Source organism: Chiloscyllium plagiosum, unplaced genomic scaffold (genome assembly GCF_037043375.1).
Source record: "Chiloscyllium plagiosum isolate Xiang-an unplaced genomic scaffold, Cpla_swu_hap1 HiC_scaffold_17, whole genome shotgun sequence".
Classification (NCBI taxonomy): Eukaryota; Metazoa; Chordata; class Chondrichthyes; order Orectolobiformes; family Hemiscylliidae; genus Chiloscyllium; species Chiloscyllium plagiosum.
The window spans coordinates 66,930,441-66,951,230 of record NW_028270155.1 but is presented as its reverse complement, the minus strand read 5'-3'; the positions used below and the strand labels follow the sequence as shown (position 1 = coordinate 66,951,230).

Genomic DNA, 20,790 nt, shown 5'->3' with positions numbered 1-20,790 from the left:
GAGGAACAAACATCTGGGCAAAATAGTTTCAACAATGACAAAGTTCATTAACAAGCATTTAGTAAAAGTGAGATTAGCAAAAAATATTACATCCTTCATGGTTGTAAGAGTTTTACAGTGTTCTTGATTCCTTTGTACATGGCATGAGACTAGTTTTCTCTCTACATCCTTATAATTTAGTTTGGTTTTAGAACATAAATAAGAGTAAAGAATAATTGCTTACAATTTTGCAATTGTAAAAGTTCAGATGATGAGTAATGGAAGTGTGATCCAAAATAGCATGTATAAAATAATATAGAATACTCTGAAATTCTCATGTCACTTCTTTGTTTATGTCTTTCTAGGTTATCACTTCTCTGTGATATTATCTTTCAAAATGGATGAGGAACAAGCCAAAATGCAGCCAGTTCTATCCAATAATGATAATGCCTCTGATTTAAATGCAGACATTAAGCCGACAGAAGGTGTTGACCATTATACCCAAAGATCTTCAATGCAACTAAAAAGGAGAATTTCTTTAATTAATGGTATCACTCTATTAGTTGGAAACATTATTGGTTCAGGGATATTTGTGTCTCCAAGTGGTGTCCTAAACCACTGTGGCTCCTATGGTCTTTCCCTGATTATATGGACTGTTGGAGGCATTTTCTCATTCATTGGAGCCCTCTGTTTTGCTGAACTGGGTACAACTATCACAAAATCTGGTGCAGGCTATGCATACCTTTTGGAATCATTTGGTAGTTTAGTTGCTTTCCTTAAACTTTGGACATCCATACTTATTTTTGAGCCTGTTACACAGGCCATTATTGCCATCACCTTTGGCAACTACCTGGTGCAACCTATCTTCTTAAACTGTATGACGCCATATTTGGCAGAACGCCTAATTGCAGCTGCTTGCATCAGTAAGTATAATGTTACCATTTTTCTAACAATACAATATGAATTCTTAATTGAAATTAGATATTAAATTGTCATTAAAAATATCAATTATTATGTATAATAAACTAACTGGTTTTCTTATTGGCAGGCTGTTAATTCGAACAATGAATACTGTACTGAGTCATGGGAGTATTCCAATAACTTTGAGGTTGATGGTGAAAACAGAATTAATGGTTAATTAGAATCATAAAAAATAAACTTAAATATTAAATTGGCTTAAAAATCTCTGGAATTTTTAACATGACAAGACAAATTAAATATTAATAATCAGGGCCAGAGATTTACTTAACATAATAGGATAATTCACCATTAAACTTGTGTTTCTTTCAACAAGATGTAACTTTTTGTAAAGTTTTTTTGAACAGTCAATGAGTTTTATTTGACTTTCACCGGCATCCCCTTTGAAAGAGTGTAATTGTGCATGTATAACACTACAAGTTTCTGCTAGTTTGACAGTATTATGACAAAGGGAGTGGATTAGAGTGGTGCTGGAAAAGCATTGCATGTCAGGCAGCATCCGAGGAGCAGGTATTATGACAAAGAAAATCTAGCCATTAAGGTTAAATGAAGTAAGAAAAGGATGTTTGTAATAACTGTAACCCTTGTAATGCAATGGAATATAAAACAATTAATTCACGGGATTAGGGAAATGCTGGCTGGCCAGCATTAATTACCCTTGAATGGAGTGGTGAGCTGCCTTCCTGAACTGTTGTAGTCCATTTGCTATTATGTAGGGAGTTCCAGCATTTTGATTCAGAGACACTAAAGGAGGAGTGTAGTATTTCAAAATCTGGATGATGAGTACTGCAGCTTTGTAGATTATCTGCAGATATGGATGTTCCCATGTAGTAGCTGCTCTTGTCTTTTTAAATTTAAAGGTTGTGGGTTTCAAAGGTGCAGTCGAAGCAAATTTGGTGAATTTTTGCAATGCGTCTTGTAGATAGTGCACACTACTGCTACAAAATGACTGTGGCAGAGAGACCAAATGTTTGTGGATGTGGCAATCAGGCAGGCTACCTTTCCTGGATGATATCAAACTTCTTGAATGTTGTCAGAGATGTATTCATCCAGGAAAGTGGGGGAAATATTCAAGCACTCTCCTTATGCCTTATAGTTGGTGGACGGGCTTTGAAAAGTCAGGTGGTGAGTTATTAATGGCAATATTCCTAGCCTCTGACATTCTCTTGTAACCATGGTGGTTGTATGGTTCAATTTCTGGTCAATGATAACTCAAAGGTGTTGATAATGGGAGAATTCAGTAATGGTAATGCCACTGAATGGCAAGGCATAGATTTGTTTCTTGTTGGAGATGGTCATTAACTGACACTTATGTAGTGCGATTACTATTTGTCAGTCCAAACCTGGATATCTCCAGATATTTGCTGCATTTGGGCATTGACTGCTTCGGTGACAGAGGATTCACAAATGATGCTGAACATTGTACAGTCCTGAGTGAACACCCCCACTTCTGACCTTATGATGGAGAGAAGATCATTGATGAAGCAGCTGAAGATGATTGAGTCAAGGACATTAAGGAACTTGAAGAAGTCCTGCAGAGCTGAGCTGATTGACCTCCATCCACAATCACCTTCCTTTCTGGCAGGTATGATTTCAATCAGTGGAGAGTTTTCCCTCAAATCTTATTGACTTCAGTTTTGTTAGAGCTCTTTGATACCACACTTGGTTAAATGGGGCCTTGATATCAAGGGCAGTCACTCTTACCTCACTTCTGGAATTCAACTCTTTTGTCCATATTTGGACCTGGATAGATATATGAATTGGAAAGGTTTGGAGGGATGTGGGTGAAATGCTGGCAAATGGGATTAGATCAGATTGGGATGTTTGGTCAGCATGGACGAGTAGGACCGAAGGATCTATTTCCGCGCTAAACAACTTTTTGATTCTATGGGTTATAATGATATCAAGAGCTAAATAAGTGGAGTCGTAATTTAATGTCAGTATCACAAGGCACTGTGAAGCAAGTGCTGCTTGATAGCACTGTTGATGACACCATCTATCACTTTACTGCTGATCGAGAGGAGATTGATGTGGTGGTAATTAGCAGGGTTGAATACTTTAATTTGAGTACAGGACACAGCTAGCAGTTTTCTACATATTTTCTTAGGTACCAGTGTTGTATCTGTACTAGAACAACTTAGCTGGATATGCAACATGTTCTGGAGCACAGATCTTCAGTACTATTGCAAGAATGTTGTCAGGGCCCGTAGTCTTTTCTTGTCCACTATCATTCACAACTAGATGTGAAAGGATTGCTGAACTTACACCTGATCCATTGATTGTGGAATTACTTTGCTCCTTATGTTATTTGGCATTCAAGTAGTCCTCGAGGAGAAAGTGAGGACTGCAGATGCTGGAGATCAGAGCTGAAAATGTGTTGCTGGAAAAGCGCAGCAGGTCAGGCAGCATCCAAGGAGCAGGAGAATCAACGTTTCGGGCATGAGCCCTTCTTCAGGAAGGGCTGAAGAAAGGCTTTCCTGAAGAAGGGCTCATGCCCGAAACGTCGATTCTCCTGCTCCTTGGATGCTGCCTGACCTGCTGCGCTTTTCCAGCAACACATTTTCAGCTCATTCAAGTAGTCCTGTATTGTAGTTTCAGAGTTTGCACATCATTTTTAGGTATGGTGCTGCTCCTCACATGTCCTCATGCACTCTTCGTTCAATCCCTTGGCTTAATGGCAATGGTAGCGTGGAATGATGTGCTGGACCATGAAGTGCAAACTGTGTTCAAGTACAATTCTGTTACTGCTGCTGACCCACAGTGCCTCATGGGTGCGCAGTCTTGAGTTGCTTAATCTGTTGAAGTCCCATTTAACATAATGATTGTGCCATATAGTACAATGAAGATGATTTTCAGTGTGAAGGCAGGGTTCGTTCTCCACAAGGACTGTACAGAATTCACTTTTACTGACACTGTCATGAACAAGTGAATCTGCAGCATGTTGTTTGGTAAGGATGAAGTCAAGATGTTTTTCCTTTTTCTTAGTTCCCTCTCTTCATTTGCAGCAGACCCAATCTAGCAGCTATGTCCTTTGGGACCCGACCAGTGCTGACAGTGGGGTTGTGCTGCAAGACAATTTTGGTGGTGGATGTTGATATTTCCCATCCAGAATACATTCTGTCCCCTTGCCCCCTCTGTGCTTCTTTCAAGTTGCAGCTCAACATGGGGAGTACAGATTCATTCACTGGACTGGAGGGTGGGCATATGTGATATTCAACATGTTTACCTTGATGCCATGAGACTTCACAATTTTTGGAGTTAATGTTGAGGGCTTCTAAGGCAAATTCCTTCCACAGTATATCACTTTTTCCAACTAATGCTGATTTGTCCTGCAGATTAGATTAGATTAGATTCCCTACAGCGGGAACAGGCCCTTCAGTCCAACAAGTCCAGAATGACCCTCCAAACAGTTACCCACCCAGACCGACTCCCCTACACTCTTTTTGGCCCTGACTAACTCATCTGACACTATAGGCAATTTAGCATGGCCAATTTACCTAATCTGCACATCTTTGGATTGTGGGAGGAAACCGGAGCACCTGGAGGAAACCCACACAGACATGGGAGAATATGCAAACTCCACACAGAAAGACCCCCTGGTGGGACTCGAACCAGGGTCCCTGGTGCTGTGAGGCAGCAGCGCTAACCACTGAGCCACCGTGCCACCCATAAAAAACGTTATTCAGTTTTTTGAAGAAATAACAAAGAGGATTGATGAGGGCAGAGCAGTGGACGTGATCTTTATGGCGCTGTGAGGCAGCAGTGCTAACCAGTGAGCTACCGTGCCGCCACAGGTGATGTAGAAGCAGCACTTCAAAAAGCTAGTGCTTCCAGATAAACCTGTTGGACTATAACCTGGTGTTGTGTGATTTTTAACTTCGTCTACCTTAATCCAACACCGGCATCATGGCTGTAATCTTGGTAAAGGAGATATCAAATTGTGTTGGATCAGTTAAAGCTCAAAATATTTTACAATTGAATTAATATTTTCTAAATTATGGTCACTATCGAATTGTAGGAATCGCAGCTACTAATGTACAGTCAACAAATTCCCCTAAACAGCTTTAAAGACCTTGGTTTTTTATATTTTTCTTTATTTTGGTTTGTTCACAAAAATGAGAAAAGTTCTGATATAAACCAGGAACTATGAAAAGAGTTGCTACACTTTTACAAATGAGTTACTGGATCTCTATGAGTTGTGTTTACACTGTTACTTTGTTCAAGCTGTGGGGGAAGATATCTCAGATACTATGGCACTGGGGTAAGTATGCGCAGTATTCAGAGACTGTAAGTTAGTTGTGCAATAAGGATCAGATGTAGTGGCCAGAAACCACTGACATGGCAACAACTCTGGCTGCTAGGAAGTGAATAACTTATGCCTGAATAATACAGGCAGAAGTTTTCCAATTGCAAATAAAACAAGATCTCTCTCGGTCTCTTCTCTTCAGTGAAGTAATAAAAATGTAGAAGATAGACAGCAATTCTCTTCCCTCAGTTTCTGTAAGCTGTTGCCTGGGACCAGAGGCTGAAAGATTGAACAATTAGTGTGTCAACTGCCCTGCGTCTAGATCTGAAAGGAGGCAGAAATAAGGAGACCAGAAGTCAGACAACCTCTGAAGAAACAAAACAATCAAACCCTGTAGAGTGGTGCCATTGAATTGTATTTGCCTAGTTATTTTTGCTTCACGAATAACATCCATGTTTGTGCCTATCTGCATTGGCTTATTGGTTTATTGGGGGCTTAAAAGCAGAGTTAGAGCTTCAGTAGTAGAGTTGCATGTTGATAATTCATATTTTTTTTGTTTGTCTGTGGCTAGAGCCTTGTAATAAATAGTAGTTCTTGTTAAGTACAGAAACCTAGTTAGTGTTTTCTGTTAACCTAAGTTTATCAGATAGGTAAATTGGGACTTTGATTAATTTGATTACATTCTTAATTTTTGTGATGGTGTCAGAGGGTGGGACTCGAGTATCAGCATACATTCTCAAATGATCATGCAGAGACATTGGGGGTTCCTCCAGCATCATTTTGAAAGTTTAACAATTTCAATTTTTAACAATTTTTTTTAAAGATAACTGTTAGATGATGATGGGGAAAGTCCTGGCTATAATCTAAACTTAGTAATCAAACATATAAGTTTGTACAGGCCTGCCAGAATTTGAGGACAAGAATGTAGAGGAGTTCTTTGTCTTTGAAAAAGTAACGTATTGACTAAAGGAACATTGGATATTGTCCATTTAGTGTATTTTGACAGATAAAGCACAGAAAATTTATACTTGACTTTCAGAGGAGGTTTCTGGGAATAATGATGCTAAAAAAAGTGTAATAACTGGGTGCATATAAGTCAGTCCTGAGGCATACAGGCAAGTTTTCAGAATTTCACGAAACAGCTTTGGCAAACCTACACCGAATCTGAAAGAGTCAAACAAAGCAATTTTGACAGGTGAATATGAGAATTACAACTTAAAACCACGAAGGTCACAGATTGATCATTCTCTTAGAAGGATTTAAAACCTTTCTAACTTCCATAAAGATAGGCCATGTTGAAGTCCAAAGGGTTGGAACTGCTAGCCAGGCAACAGTAGTGCTGATGATTTTGAGCTGATGCATAAAACTAAACATTTTCTCATCACCCCATAATCAAAGGAAGTGGGAGAGTGACAGGAAGTCACTTAGCCAGATTAAAAGATTGAATAGCTTGGAACGCTCCTAGATCTCCTGCTCAAGTCAGAAAGGAAAGTGCTGAGAGTGAAGGTGAAAGTTAAAGGTTAAAGAGTTTCATAGTAACAAGGTGGAATACATTTATGCAGAATGCTGGAAGTTGTAAGGAAATCCCAAGGGATGTTTTGGGTTTGTAAGAGTGAATCGAAATAGAAATTAAAAGTAAAATATCACAGACAAATATTTGACAACTATGAATGCTTATTTTAGCTGCCGAAGACTTCACAGAGACATAGGCAGTTCTGTAAATCATGTTATGAATGATATACAAGTCAAGCAGTAGAATAAGCTCAACATGTAATTTAACCAGCTCCAATTTTAAAGAACCATTCAGTTAAGTGTTAGTAGATTGCATAGGACTATCATTTAAAAAAGTAGGACACCAGTCCTCTATATCCTTCTAAAATGGACATACTAACCCAATTTCCAGAAGTTATTCTTCTAACAGCAATAAAAGCTAAGGTAGTTGTGGAAAAATTAAAAGTTTTCTTTACTTATTATATACTTTAATAGGAAGAATAGAGAGGTGGACTATTTTCTAAATGGCGCAAGGCTTTGGAAATCTGAAGCATAAAGGGACTTAGGAGTCCTCGTTCAGGATTCTCTTAAGGTCAGCATACATATTCGGTTAGCATTTAAGAAGGCTAATGCAATTTTTGTATTCATTTCAAAAGGACTAGAATACTAGAGTAGAGCATTGTTAAGATTGTATAAGGCTCTGGTCAGACCACATTTGGAATATTGTGAAAGGTTTGGGCCCTTTTCAAAGGAAGGATGCGCTGGTGTTGGAGCGGGTTCACAAGAATGATCTTTGGGAGGAGGGGTTATCATATGAAGAGCGATTGAGGACTTTGGGCCTGTACTCAATGGAGTTTAGAAGAATGGAGGGGGGAGTTTGCTTGAAACTTACAGGATATTCAGAGGCCTGCACTGAGGAGACATGGACATGGAGAAAACGTTTCCACTTATATGAGAGACTAGGATGGTAAACTAACAGAAAAAATGAAGTTATGTGGTGTGCAGGATGTTCTAGCTAGGTGGATAAAGAACTGGTTAAGCAACAGAAGACAGAGAGTAGTAGTTGAAGGGAGTTTCTGGAATTGGAGGAAGGTGACTAGTGGTGTTCCACAGGGATCAGTGCTGAGGCCACTATTGTTTGTAATATACATCAGTGATCTGTCAGAGGGCATTGTTGGTCTGATCAGTAAGTCTGCAGATGACACGAAGATTGGTGGAGTAGCAGAAAGCATAGGGGACTGTCAAAGAATACAGGAGAATATAGATAGACTGGAGGGTTGGGCAAGGAGGTGGCAGATGGAGTTCAATCCAGGCAAATGTGAGGTGATGCATTTTGGGAAGTCTAATTCCAGAGCGAACTATACAGTAAACGGAAGAGCCTTGGGAAATGTTGATGAGCAGAGAGATCTGGGAGTTTAGGTCCATTGTACCCTGAAAGTGGTTGCACAGGGAGATAGAGTGGTCAAGAAGGCATATGGTATGCTTGCCTTCATCGGACGGGGTATTGAATATAAGAGCTGGCAGGTCATGTTAAAATTGTACAAGCCCTTGGTTCGGCCGCATTTAAAATACTGTGTACAGTTCTGGTTGCCACATTACCAAAACGATGTGGACGCTTTGGAGAGGATGCAGAGAAGGTTTACGAGGACAAAGGCCTGTATGAAAGGTTCTAGCTATGAAGCGAGGTTGAGTAGGTTAGGACTGTTTTCGGTAGAAAAAAGGAGATTGAGGGGGGACCTGATTGAGGTCTACAAAATCATGAAGGGTATAGACAGGGTAGATAGAGTTAAGCTTTTTCCTAGGGTGAGGGATTCAATAACGAGAGGTCACGCGTTCATGGTGAGAGGTGGAAAGTTTAAGGGGGATATACGTGGCAAGTACTTGACATAGAGGGTAGTAGGTGCCTGGAACGCGTTGCCAGCAGAGGTAGTAGAGGCAGGCATGGTGGATTCATTTAAGGTGCATCTGGACAGATGCATGAGTAGGTGGGGAGCAGAGGGATAAAGATGCTTAGGAATTGGGTGAAAGGGTTAGACAGTGGATTTGGATCGGCTCAGGCATGAAGGGCCTGTTCCTGGGCTGTAAACGTTCTTTGTTCTTCTTGATCTTAGGATCCAAGGTCATAGGTTCAGAGTGAGGTACGACTCACTAAAACTGAGAAAGGAGGAATTTCTTTAGCCAGAGGGTGCTAAATCGGTGGAGGCCAAGTCATTGAGAGTATTTAAAACAGAGATAGATAATTTTGTGATTAGTAAGGGGAGTAAGGGTTACAGGGAAAACTCTGGAGAATAAGGTTGAGAAACATATCAGTCATGAACAAATGGTGGAGTGGACTCGATTGGTCGAATGCCCTATTCTGCTCCTGCTTTTTATAGTTGTAATGGCCAACTGATTGAGGTACAATCTGATCAGGTTCTTACCTTATGTCTAAAGCTTTCCAGTGCATTAGCAGCATTTTAGGTATCACATAGTTGAAATCAAATGCATGCAATCATAGGGGTTTTGGAGAGAGATCTTCAAACTCTCAAAACTGTATTTGAGACATATTGTCATGAAAATCTACAGGATTGAGACCAAGGTTTAGAACTTTTGCTGTTTGCTATCAAAGATTCCCTAAATTAAACTATTGTGTTTAATGTTAAAAATCACACAACACCAGGTTAAAATCCAACAGGTTTAATTGGAAGCACACTAGCTTTCGGAGCACCGCTCCTTCATCAGATGTTTGTGGAGGACACAATTGTAAGGCACAGAATTTATAACAAACGTTTACAGTGTGATGTAACTGAAATTATACATTGAAAAATACCTTGATTGTCCGTTGAGTCTTTCTCCTATTTCTTATTGTCTCTATCATTCTCCATTACTCTTCCTACTTCGCACACTTGCTCCCTCCATCCCCTTCTCTACATTGATATTGTTTTGACATGTTTGTGTGACATAACTGATTTTTCTTCATATGATCAGGAGTAGCTATCAGGTAAATAATTTTACAACCATCTTAACCAGTATGGACCACTGAATTTTGTTTTCAGAGGTTCACCTTGAAAAGACAAAATATCAATACTTTATTGTTTGCTTGGAACATTTGGGTCATGCCATGTTTGTTGCCTATTCTTTCATTTTATGGAATCTTTAAATATTATTGTGCTACTTTACATGCTCCTGTAACTCTTTCTAGAAATGTGGACACATAATCCACATTTGTCTTTTTATCTTCAAAGATTGTCCATAATCAATTTAATGGACCATAATCTTACGGCTATAGATCAATTCCATAAACACAATTTGGAGATGCCGGTGTTGGACTGGGGTGTACAAAGTTAAAAATCACACAACACTAGCTTTCAGAGCACCACTCCTTCATCAGGTGGTTGTGGAGGACACAATATGGAGAATGATAGAGACAATAAGAGTGATATACAAGGAGAAGTGAACAGTTCTCACATGAACTTTCTATAATTCAAGCAATACAGAAATACTGGGTCAGTTAGACAGTTTAGTGCAAGGACAATGGGAGAATCTTATAAGACTACTTAAGAAGTATAAGGTAATGTGTAGAGATATACTTAGATGGACTACATTAGCTAGGGATTATGTAGGAAAGTCTATTCCAATAAAACAGCATTCTTATTGGGTGCGTCCAGAGAAACAAGTTGAGATGGAAACAGTTTCAATACATACTGGAAAATCACTTGATTGAACCTAGTCAAAATAGCTGGAACTCACCAAGAGTATTGGTTTCTGAACTGAATGGACCAACTAAAGTCTGTATAGACTACAGAAAATAAAATATAGTCATGTGAACAGATTTGTACCCAGTCTGTCAGTTAGAAGAATATCAATAAGATTGGCAGTACCTCATTCCCATCTCAGATCGATCTGTTGAATGAGTATTTGCAAACAGCATTAACATCAAGGGTTGTATAGACTTCTGTTTTTGGCATACAAATTGGGTTATACCAATGTCGAGTTATGCTGTTGGATTAAAAATGTTCTGGCTACTTTATAAAGACTTACAAATCAATTTGTAGCTGAAGTACCTAACTGCGTGGTTTATTTTGTCTATGTCATATTGTTTGGTAAAGCATGGGAAGAGCATGTAAGGAAATTAGAAGTGCTTGTTTAAGCTTTTTAGCTAAAAATGCATCCATAAAAGGAATGGTAACTTACTTAGAATGTAGTGTAGGACAAGGGCAAGTGTTACCTCGAGCAACGGAATGGGAAATCAAATTTTTAAAATATATATGCATTTTACTGTAAGTTTCAGCATGATAGCTATATCCTTAACAAATTTGTTAAAGAAACAAGCAAATGTGGTATAGCCAGCAGAATTGCACACAGCCTTTGAGAAACTGAAGACAGTTTTAATAAATGCTCTTCCCATGCATTACCAAACAATATGACATTGACTAAAGAAACCATGCAGTTAGGTACTTAAGCTATAAATTGATTACTAAGTAAGTTACCATTCCTTTGACCACCTCCTAAAAATATTTTAAAATTACAATTGGTGTTGGCATCTTGGGGGTAGGTGCAATCTTGTTACAATATGATAGGATTAGAGAAGGCATTGGGGTATTTTCATAAGAAATTAAACCAATATCAGACAAAGTACTTCATTGTTAAAAAAAGGTTTTGGGATTATGAGTGATTCTTCAACACTTTGAAGTTGAGAACAAAGCCACATTAATCTGCATTGATCATAATACATTGCCATTCATTGAAAAGTTTAAAACTTGGAATGTGATATATTTAGATGGAGTCCAATGTTTCAACCATTCAATGCATTTATTCACATTGCTGGAAAAGATAATGTGATCGCAGAAGCATTGTCCCAAATGTAAAATAATTGAATGCGTTAAAGGTTTAAGAAATACTAAAATTTATGATTATGTAATAGGGAAGGATGCAATGAGTGGGCATAAGTCTTACAGTTTTTGTGTTATTTACCATGTTACGAAACACATTTTTGAAGAAGTGTTTAATCTCTTAGCAGGGTGGATGCATGTACAGACCACTTCATTTTATTTATCTTTATTTTGTATTGTGGATTAAAATGGGGGAAGATGTCTGAGATGCCACAGCACCGTGGGTGGATGGTATGAGAGCAAGCTTAACCCCTTGCTGATTGGTTTGTGCAATTAGGATCAGTTGTCGAAGCCAGAAACCACCAGCATGACAACTCTCTGTATGGGGAAAGTGAGGATTGCAGATGCTAGAGTCGAGAATATGGTGCTGGAAAAGCACAGCAGGTCAGGCAGCTTCCGAGGAGCAGGAGAATCGACATTTTGGGCAAAGGCCCATCATCAGGATGAAGGGCTTTTGGCTGAAATGTCAATTCTCCTGCTCCTTGGATGCTGCTTGACCTGCTGTGCTTTTCTAGCACCACACTCTCAACTCTCAGTATCGGCCATGTGCAAGTGAACAGCTTGTGTGTCACCAATACAGAGACAGAAGCCGCCAATCTGCAAAAGCAGGGGGCAGAACCTTGAATGACATAAGCTATGGTGAGGATTCTAGGAGGATGTATATGAAAAGTCCAATGAGATCTTTCTCGATGTCAAAAGAATTAGCTACCTATTTCAACTAAGTTCTGGGCATTGAAGTGAAAGTCTTGCTAGACAGTGGCAAGATGCCTATTAAGTGGGATTATGACTAGTTAAAATGTACATAGAGATGTACAGCACAGAAACAGACCCTTTGATCCAACATGTCCATGCCGATCAGATATCCCAACCCACCTAGTCCCACCTGCCAGCACCTGGCCCTTATCCCTCCAAACCCTTCCTATTCATATACCCATCCAGATGCCTTTTAAATGTTGCAATTGTACTAATCTCCACCACTTCCTCTGGCAGCTCATTCCATACATATTAGATTAGATTAGATTAGATTACATACAGTGTGGAAACAGGCCCTTCGGCCCAACAAGTCCACACCGACCCGCCGAAGCGCAACCCACCCATACCTCTACATTTACCCCTTACCTAACACTACGGGCAATTTAGCATGGCCAATTCACCTGACCTGCACATCTTTGGACTGTGGGAGGAAACCGGAGCACCCGGAGGAAACCCACGCACACACGGGGAGAACGTGCAAACTCCACACAGTCAGTCGCCTGAGGCGGGAATTGAACCTCTGGCGCTGTGAGGCAGCAGTGCTAACCACTGTGCCACCGTGCCGCCCACACATATACCACCCTCTGACTGAAAATAACAGGCATGCTCCTAATTTACCACCTGCCACAAGAACCTCAACATCAAGAATTCCCAACGTGAAAGTCAAAGTAAGTACCTGGTTATTCCAGCTTGTCCATATTGGACAAAAGCACCAATATCTCAGAATGTTCAGTGTACGCCAGCCACTAGCACTCCATTCCACCGACCTTGGCTTCAGACACTTGCCAGCCTCACCACATCATTGCACAACTCCAGTCCACTTGCAGTACACTTCTGGACTTCATGGCACATTGGCAAGTATCATTGCAATGCTCCTGCAAGGACAGTTAGCGCATCGTGACAGGAACTAATTCACAGATTAGACAACTGCTCCTCAGGACTGTTCACTTGCTCTTTAGCACTCATTCACTTTGAGCCTACGTGAATGCTATAAGCACCCCTGCCTCATCTTGCCTTTTTCCATTTGTCCCCTCAGCCAGAGTGACAAGACACAATGCATTTCTGTTTTGCCTTTCCATGTAACACAAGCGCTAAGCTAGGAAACTTGTCATTTTGTCAGTAATACTCAAAGGAAAGAACCTTTAGGTGTGGGGTCTTGGCACAGCAGGTCAACAGCACCTTCTGATACCAGTCCTGACTTGTACACAATGGCTCAAGCACAAGCAGAAAATATAATAGGAGATAGGAGCAGGAAAGGGGGAGATACTGACATTTAATTATTTACATCAGTGATTAATGTAATTAATAATGATAGTGAAGTGACACTACTGAAAACTAGGGAGCTTGAGAAGAGTTAAATGAGTACAAGCAAATTACTGTCCATGTGAGCACCAGTATATGGATTCTGGTGGCATCCTTCTCAATTGTCCTGTTTTAATCAAGATACCCAGTCAGCCACGTAGGGCGGCCATGGTCCTATCCTTGTGCCAGCTCAGGAATTGAATGTTGGGCAGCTCACCACCCATCTTGACCCAACTGTAGGTTGTTTTCTCCCGAAATAAGAAAAGGGAGGGACTGAACGAGATGTAAGTTGGTTGCACAGCTGTTAATGTGTCAAGTTGTCCCAAGTCAGTGATTGGGCAGTGCAAATACCATGCAGGATTAGTTGTAACAGGGATTGGGGTGGGTAAGAGCGAGAGAAGATACTGCATGTAATACTGAGAGTGACTGAGCATTTTTTTGGTGCGAGGTTGGTGCAATAGCAGAGATAGAATGAGTATGATGTTGCAGAGAGAAGATGGCACTTAACCTGGCAGAGTGGTAGTGGTCATTGACATTCTAGACCCCTGAGACTGCCCTGATCTGATGTCAGCCTCAGACCAAGCTGCCAGGATCAGATGTTATGGTCTCTACCAGTCCTCAGGAGATAGGATGATAGCATTATCCAACATAAGGGAGGTGATGGCCTAGTTGTATTATCATAAGACTATCAATCAAGAAACTCATCTAATATTCTGGGGACCTGGGTTCAAATCCTGCCATAGCAGATGGTGCAATTTGAATTCAATTTAAAAATAACCTGGATTTAAGAATCTATTATGACCACAAAATCATTGTTGATTGTTGAAAAAATCTATCTGGTTCACTAATGTTCTTCGGGGAACGAAATCTGCCATCCTCATTTTTAACTGGCCTCGATGTGACTCCAGACCTACAGCAATGTAATTGACTCTCAATTGCCCTTTGATATGGCCTAGTAAGCCATTCCGTTGTACTAACAATGACAAAGTCTCAAAGAAATGAAACCGGATGGATTACCTGGCTCCAACCTGGGCATTGGAAAAATGGCAGAAAGAGCCTTGTCAATCCTGCAAAGTCCTCCTTACTAATATCTGGAGGCTAGTCTCAAAATTGGGAGAGCTTTCTCACAGACTAGTCAAGCAACAGCCTAACATTGTCATACTCACAGAATCATACTTTAGAAGAAATGTCCCAGGCACCACCATCATCATCCCGAGATATGTCTTGCCCCACCGGCAGGACAGACCCAGGAAGGTGGTAGCACAATGGTATACAGTCAGGATGGAATTGCCCTTGAAGTCCTCAACATTGACTCTAGATCCCACACAGTCTTATAGCTTCAAGTTAAACATGGGCAAGGAAATCTCTTGCTGTTTACCACAGACTACCCTCCTTTGGCTGATGAATCAGGACTCTTCCATGTTGAACAACACCTGGAAGAAGCACTGAGGATGACAAGGATGTTGGACAACCATGTCCACAAACTTCCAATCCCTCCACTACCAATGCTCAGTCAGCACTTTCCAAACCCACAACCACTTCTATCTAGAAGGATGAAGGCAGCGGATACATGCAAATAACACCAACTGCAGGTTCTCCTCTAAGCTACTCACCATTCTGACTTGGAGATATCTTGCGGTTCCTTCCCTGCTGCTGGGTCAAAATCTTGAAATACCCTCCCCAGTGGTGTTGTGCGTCAACCCATAGCAGGTGGGCTGCAGCAGTTCAAGAAAGCAGCTCACTACCGCCTTCTCAAGGGCAACTAAAGATGGGCAATAAATGTTGGCTAACCAGTGATGCTTACATCCCATGAATGAATAATTAAAAAGACCCTATAAAACAAGTTGCCAATTTACTCTTCTCTGTCATGGTTTGGGCAAATGTTACAAAGCATGCAGAGCAGCTCCAACTGACGGTGTTTTTTCTGTGTGCACAATGGCATTTTAAGATGGTGCTGATGCCAGGAATGCTGGTACAGTCCAGAATAAGCTGGCAGTAGTGAGTTATTTTGTGTATAAAAAGTGGTAGAATCAGGCTAGCATCAAATAGAGTGTTGATGTAATAGTGGAATAGGTAGTTAATGAGCAAGTCTGGGATGATGTGATGAGAAATCTCAATAAGCTTCATGGAAATAAACACTCCATGAAAGTTGACAATATTGACACTTAGCCAAGATATGATAAATCCTGCCCAAAGTCTCTCTCTTCTGTGAATTAATCAAAACCTGAAAGTAACTAGCAATTCTATCCCACAAATTAATGTTTGAAAAAAAATCGATATGTTCTTTATTATACACTTCTGGACTTGGACTCAGAAAAAACGTTTGCTTCTAACCAAAACTATGCTGTGTCTTCAGCAAAAGGCTGAAAGAATCTGGAAATGAGCAGACTGTGGATCAGAAGGACTCTGAAGATGCACCTCATCTAATTCTGAGGATTGGTGTTATAAATTTTACTTTTTCCTCCACCAAAGCTTTCATGTTCGCTGCTTCTCTGTGTCAGTCACAGAGAAGGGGACATTGCCACTTAACTTTGTAGACAGGATTCTGGAGGGTCTGTGGATGATGTTGGGTAGAGGATAGCTGCTGTCTTCCCCCAGGACTGACAGACCAGATCCTGCCAGCGTGGGCCAGGTTGACATCTAGGTCAGTGTGGCCTCAGCTGTCTGGAAGAATGCAAATGACCACCTCTGCTCTGCCAGAGTAAGTGCCAAATCGTCCATCTATGTCTCTCTGCATATGTGTGTTGAATTTTAAGAGGGGATAAACATTTCAGCTAGTGGAGTTATATGTTGATAATTCATATTTTTGTTTGACCATGCTCAGATCTTATATCTTTGTAATAAACAGTTGTTCTTGTTGAGTGGAAAAAACTTGGTCAGTGTTTTTATTAACTTGAATACTTTCAGAATAATTTGATGAATGTTTTTTAATTTTGGGATGACCCCACAGAGTGATGAGGTCAACTAACAGTGCAGTTTCCCATGTGGATCATGACGCAGCAATATGATATTTTCCAAATAATCCATTTTTTTTGTGATGTTTATTGAGGGATGAATGTTTGCTATGTGACCAGGTTCCCTATTCCTTTTTTGAAATAGAGCAATAGAATGGTGAAGGTACTTGATTGTAACATCTGTACAGGTTGACACAGCAATATGATGCTCTTACCTCATACGTTTTGGCCCCACATTCTCTGAATCCTTACTCCTTGCCATCTCTTGTGTGGTTTTCTGGACTACTGCACTAAGTAGATTAAGTATAGAATCAATGCCAACTGAGCAATAACCAAAAAATGAAAGATGGTCCCAATCGTATCTGCATTACTGATCCCTAGTTTCACAGGTCCTGCCACTAAGTGGTGGTTTCAGTAAGGTTTTAAAATTTTTTAAAATTTCTGATGAGTACATAGAGTCTATCTGTCTAATATCATCAGCCAGTGACCTAGCTTGTTTCTGCAATGTGTAATATGATCAATGCACTCAACTTGAATATCTGTGAAGTTGTGATTTCCAACAAATACCTGGTAATTGAATGGTTAGTTGCAGTGTCTCTGACAGTCAATCTCATTGCCTGACCACGTTCCCTCAACATGCACATCTCTAAAAGTTGATCTCACGGCCACCCACATTTCCTCACTGTGTGCATATCGATTGTCGTGCTGCTGCATGAGTTCCACTTCTGGATGCTGTGTAGCTAAAGAAAAGTGCATGTGCTTTGTCAGCTTGTTGCATTAGTTTCAGTTTGGTCCAGGTAGATATCATTGTAGAGTAAAGTAAGTTTTGTGGTGACATTGCAAACAAATGAATAAGTAATATACTAGGAACTGATGCGTGAAGCAATTAGTCAGTTCTCCTGTAACGCACGTTTCTTCAACGTGAATTGGCTTTAATGCAATTGAAGAATTTAGACCGTTATTTGTAGAATGCGAACTTTCCTTATCTCTTTTAGCTATAACACACTTCTGGCCCCATTAGTTTAAATGGTGGAGCTACTGCATGATTTTCTGATAATGCAAGATCCCACAAGAACGGAACTATCATATTATATCAGAACTGACTGTATATTGCATAACTAGAATAAGAGAAGACTATTCAGCCCATAATGTCCATTTGCATTCTCTGCAAGAGTAGATTAGCTCGTCCCACTCCTCTAACTGGTCTCTGTAAACCAGCAGTTTTTTTCTTACCTTATCTAAGAGCTCCATACAGGATTAAAAAAAGAGAATGGGGAATGCTGATACTCCTCATATCCAATATCTGAGGAGTGTAAGCCAATTAGGAGTCCTGGAAACAAATCACAAACAAAAGTGATCTCCTGTGCCTGTACACTTGAAAACAGCCAACAACAATCTGCATAGTCAAGAGACATGGATCCAGAGACCTACCTGGAGTGTGACCAGTGACGGAATGGTGTCAGAAATTACAAGCTGAAACAATAATGTAAGAAGGGAAATTTTGACTGAAGCCTCACAACAATGCAGAGTGAATTCAAAGATAGTTTTTCATTGAACAACAGACAAAGAAAGGTGACGAGCTGAAGGCTGTTTTGAAAACTCATTGGTAACTTTTTTTCCTAAACCAGCAACACCAAAACATTATTTCACATTTGCTGCATCTGGCAAACCTCAAGAAATAGTTTTACCCAACCATAGGTCTACTTTATCATCAGAGAGAAGGAGAGAGAGAGAGACAACTGGCGGCAGTTCAACTTAATAGTCACCATACATCAGGCGAGGGAAGAGGTTGAGAAAAAGATTCTTTTATGGTAACCTCAGCCAGATCAGGAATTGAACCCACATTATTGGCATCACTCTGCATGGCAAACCAGCCAACTGATCCAACTTACCCCCTCATAGCAATGACTGCCATGACTGATTCTTTACTCAAAGATTTTAAGAGCAAATAAGAAAAAAATGATGGCAGAGAATGACACTTCTTGCCTCCACAGTAGCAAGACAACTAAAATCTTTGTCTTAATACATCTTTCAGAGAGTACTGGGGGCTTGAAGGTCTGTGAATGCTTTTCACTATAGTTTGATAAATCCATTGACATAACTGGCACAGCCAAGCCAACTATTTTTGCATTCATGAATTTTAAGGACATGGCATCTTTTTTTCCCCTTAAGGAGAGAATAAAGAGTGAAAATCTCTACATCAAATTCAAAAGGTACATGCTTGAGAAGAACGTTCAAATCAAGAAACTCAGGTTCCCTAACAGCTATCCCTAAGTGCTGGTTACATAGCTGTTGCTTCAAACTGTGGGGAAAGCCTAGTTACAGACAAAATGTGCACAAGTGAAGATTTGACTAGCAACAAGTAGTTGATTGGGCTGTGAAATGCTGACCAGTTATCAATTACAAGCGCCATCTTCTGCCAACAATTATGTGATTGTCTCCCAGGCAGCTGAACAGATTAGGAGTCCGAATGTTGAGAGCAGAAGCCATCAGACCTCTGGAGTTGCTCTGGAGTAAAGAACACCTCAAGCCTGAAGATAGTTTATTTTCTCTCATCAGTTGCTGTAAACTGTGACTTATTATTAAGTCAGAGACTTTTTATAAGTGTGAACCAATCACATTGTTTCTCATGCAAACAAATGAAAGTATCTGGAGAAGGAAGATCAAAAAGCAGCATTCTGATCATTAAAAGAATCATCTCAGCAAATCCTGTGGACAGAAACCATTTAACTGCCTTCCTAATCTTTCTCTCCATGCTAAACACCCATTTCTTTTTGTATCTGTCCATATATATGTGTAAGGTGGAGTTAAGGGAGAGTTTTAACTAGTCGAGTTATATGTTAACAGAGTTTATATTTGTTTATTTACATTCTTCCTCACATCCCCTCTAAATCATCTGTCTCTTTTCTTAAATCAAAACCACTTGATGATTGATTACTCCCCCAAGAGAAAAAGTTCCTTCCTGTCTCCCCTATCAATGCCCCTCATAATTTTATTCATCTCAGTCATATACCCCCTTAGTCTCCTATGTTCCAAGGAAAACAGCCCCTGACTGTCCAATTTCTCTTCAGACCTAAGACTCTCTATTCCAAGCAATATCCTGATAAATCTCCTCCGTACTCTTTCCAATCACATCCCTCCTATAATGTGGATTCCAGAACTGCACACAAGCTCAATGTGTGGCTTCACCAACATTCAGTTCCAACATAACCTTGGTGCTCTGAAACTCTATGCCTCAGTTCATAAAAGCAAGAATTCCATTTGCCACCTTAACCACTTTATCTACCTGTACCAATACTTTGAAGGAACAGTGGGCATGCACAGCAAGGCCCCTTTGTTTCTTGGTGCTTCCTCGGACTCAACATTTATCATGTAATCCCTTGTCTTGTTTATCTTGTGCAAGTGCTTTTCTTCAAACTTATCTGATTAAATTTCATTTGTCACTGATCAACCGATTTGACCTTTCTGTCTACATCCTCCTGTAATCAACCACCCCAGTAAATTTCATAGCATCCGGCAACATACTGATCAGCTGTCCCACATTCATAGAGTTGTACAGTACAGAAACAACTTTGATCCAACTCATTCATGCTAACCAGATATCCTAAATTAATCTAGTCCCATTTGCCAGCATTTGGCCATATCATTGTAAACCCTTCCTATTCATATTCTCATCCAGATAGCTTTTAAATGTTGTAATTGTACAAGCCACCAGCACTTTCTCTGGTGGCTCATTCTGTATACGCAGCACCCACTGCATGAAAAAGTTGTCCCTTTGGTCCTTTTTAAATACTTCCCCTCTCACCTTAAAGCAATATCCTTTAATTTTGGACTCTCCTATACTGAGAAAAAGACTATCTATTCATCCTATCCATGGCCCTCATGATTTTATAAATCTTTATAATTATAAAGATTTTAGAATTCATAAGATCAACTGACAATGGTCCAGGAAAAATAGCCCCAGCCTACTCAGCCTCTCCCTGTAGCTCAAACCCTCCAATATCCTTATAAATCTTTTCTGCATCCTTTCAAGTTTTGCAACATCTTTCCTATAGCAGGGAGACCAGAATTGAATGCAGTAGGTGTGGCCTAGCTAGTGTTCTGTACAGCCACAACATGACATCCCAAATCCTATACTCAATGCATTAATCAATTAAGGCCACCGTATCAAGTCTAAATTATTTAAATATATCACAAAAAACAAAGGCCCCAACAC

General features: G+C 40.1%; 1 protein-coding gene across 1 annotated transcript in view; it reads left to right on the top strand.

Annotated features, from left to right (window-relative positions):
- The first annotated feature begins 493 nt into the window (after positions 1-493).
- The window catches only part of LOC122558545 (Y+L amino acid transporter 2-like), a 93,209-nt gene continuing 72,912 nt past the window's right edge, over positions 494-20,790 (top strand). Inside the window, exon 1 of the mRNA XM_043707254.2 lies at positions 494-902. Coding sequence (XP_043563189.1) covers positions 494-902 — 409 coding nt within the window. The remainder of the gene's footprint in view (positions 903-20,790) is intronic.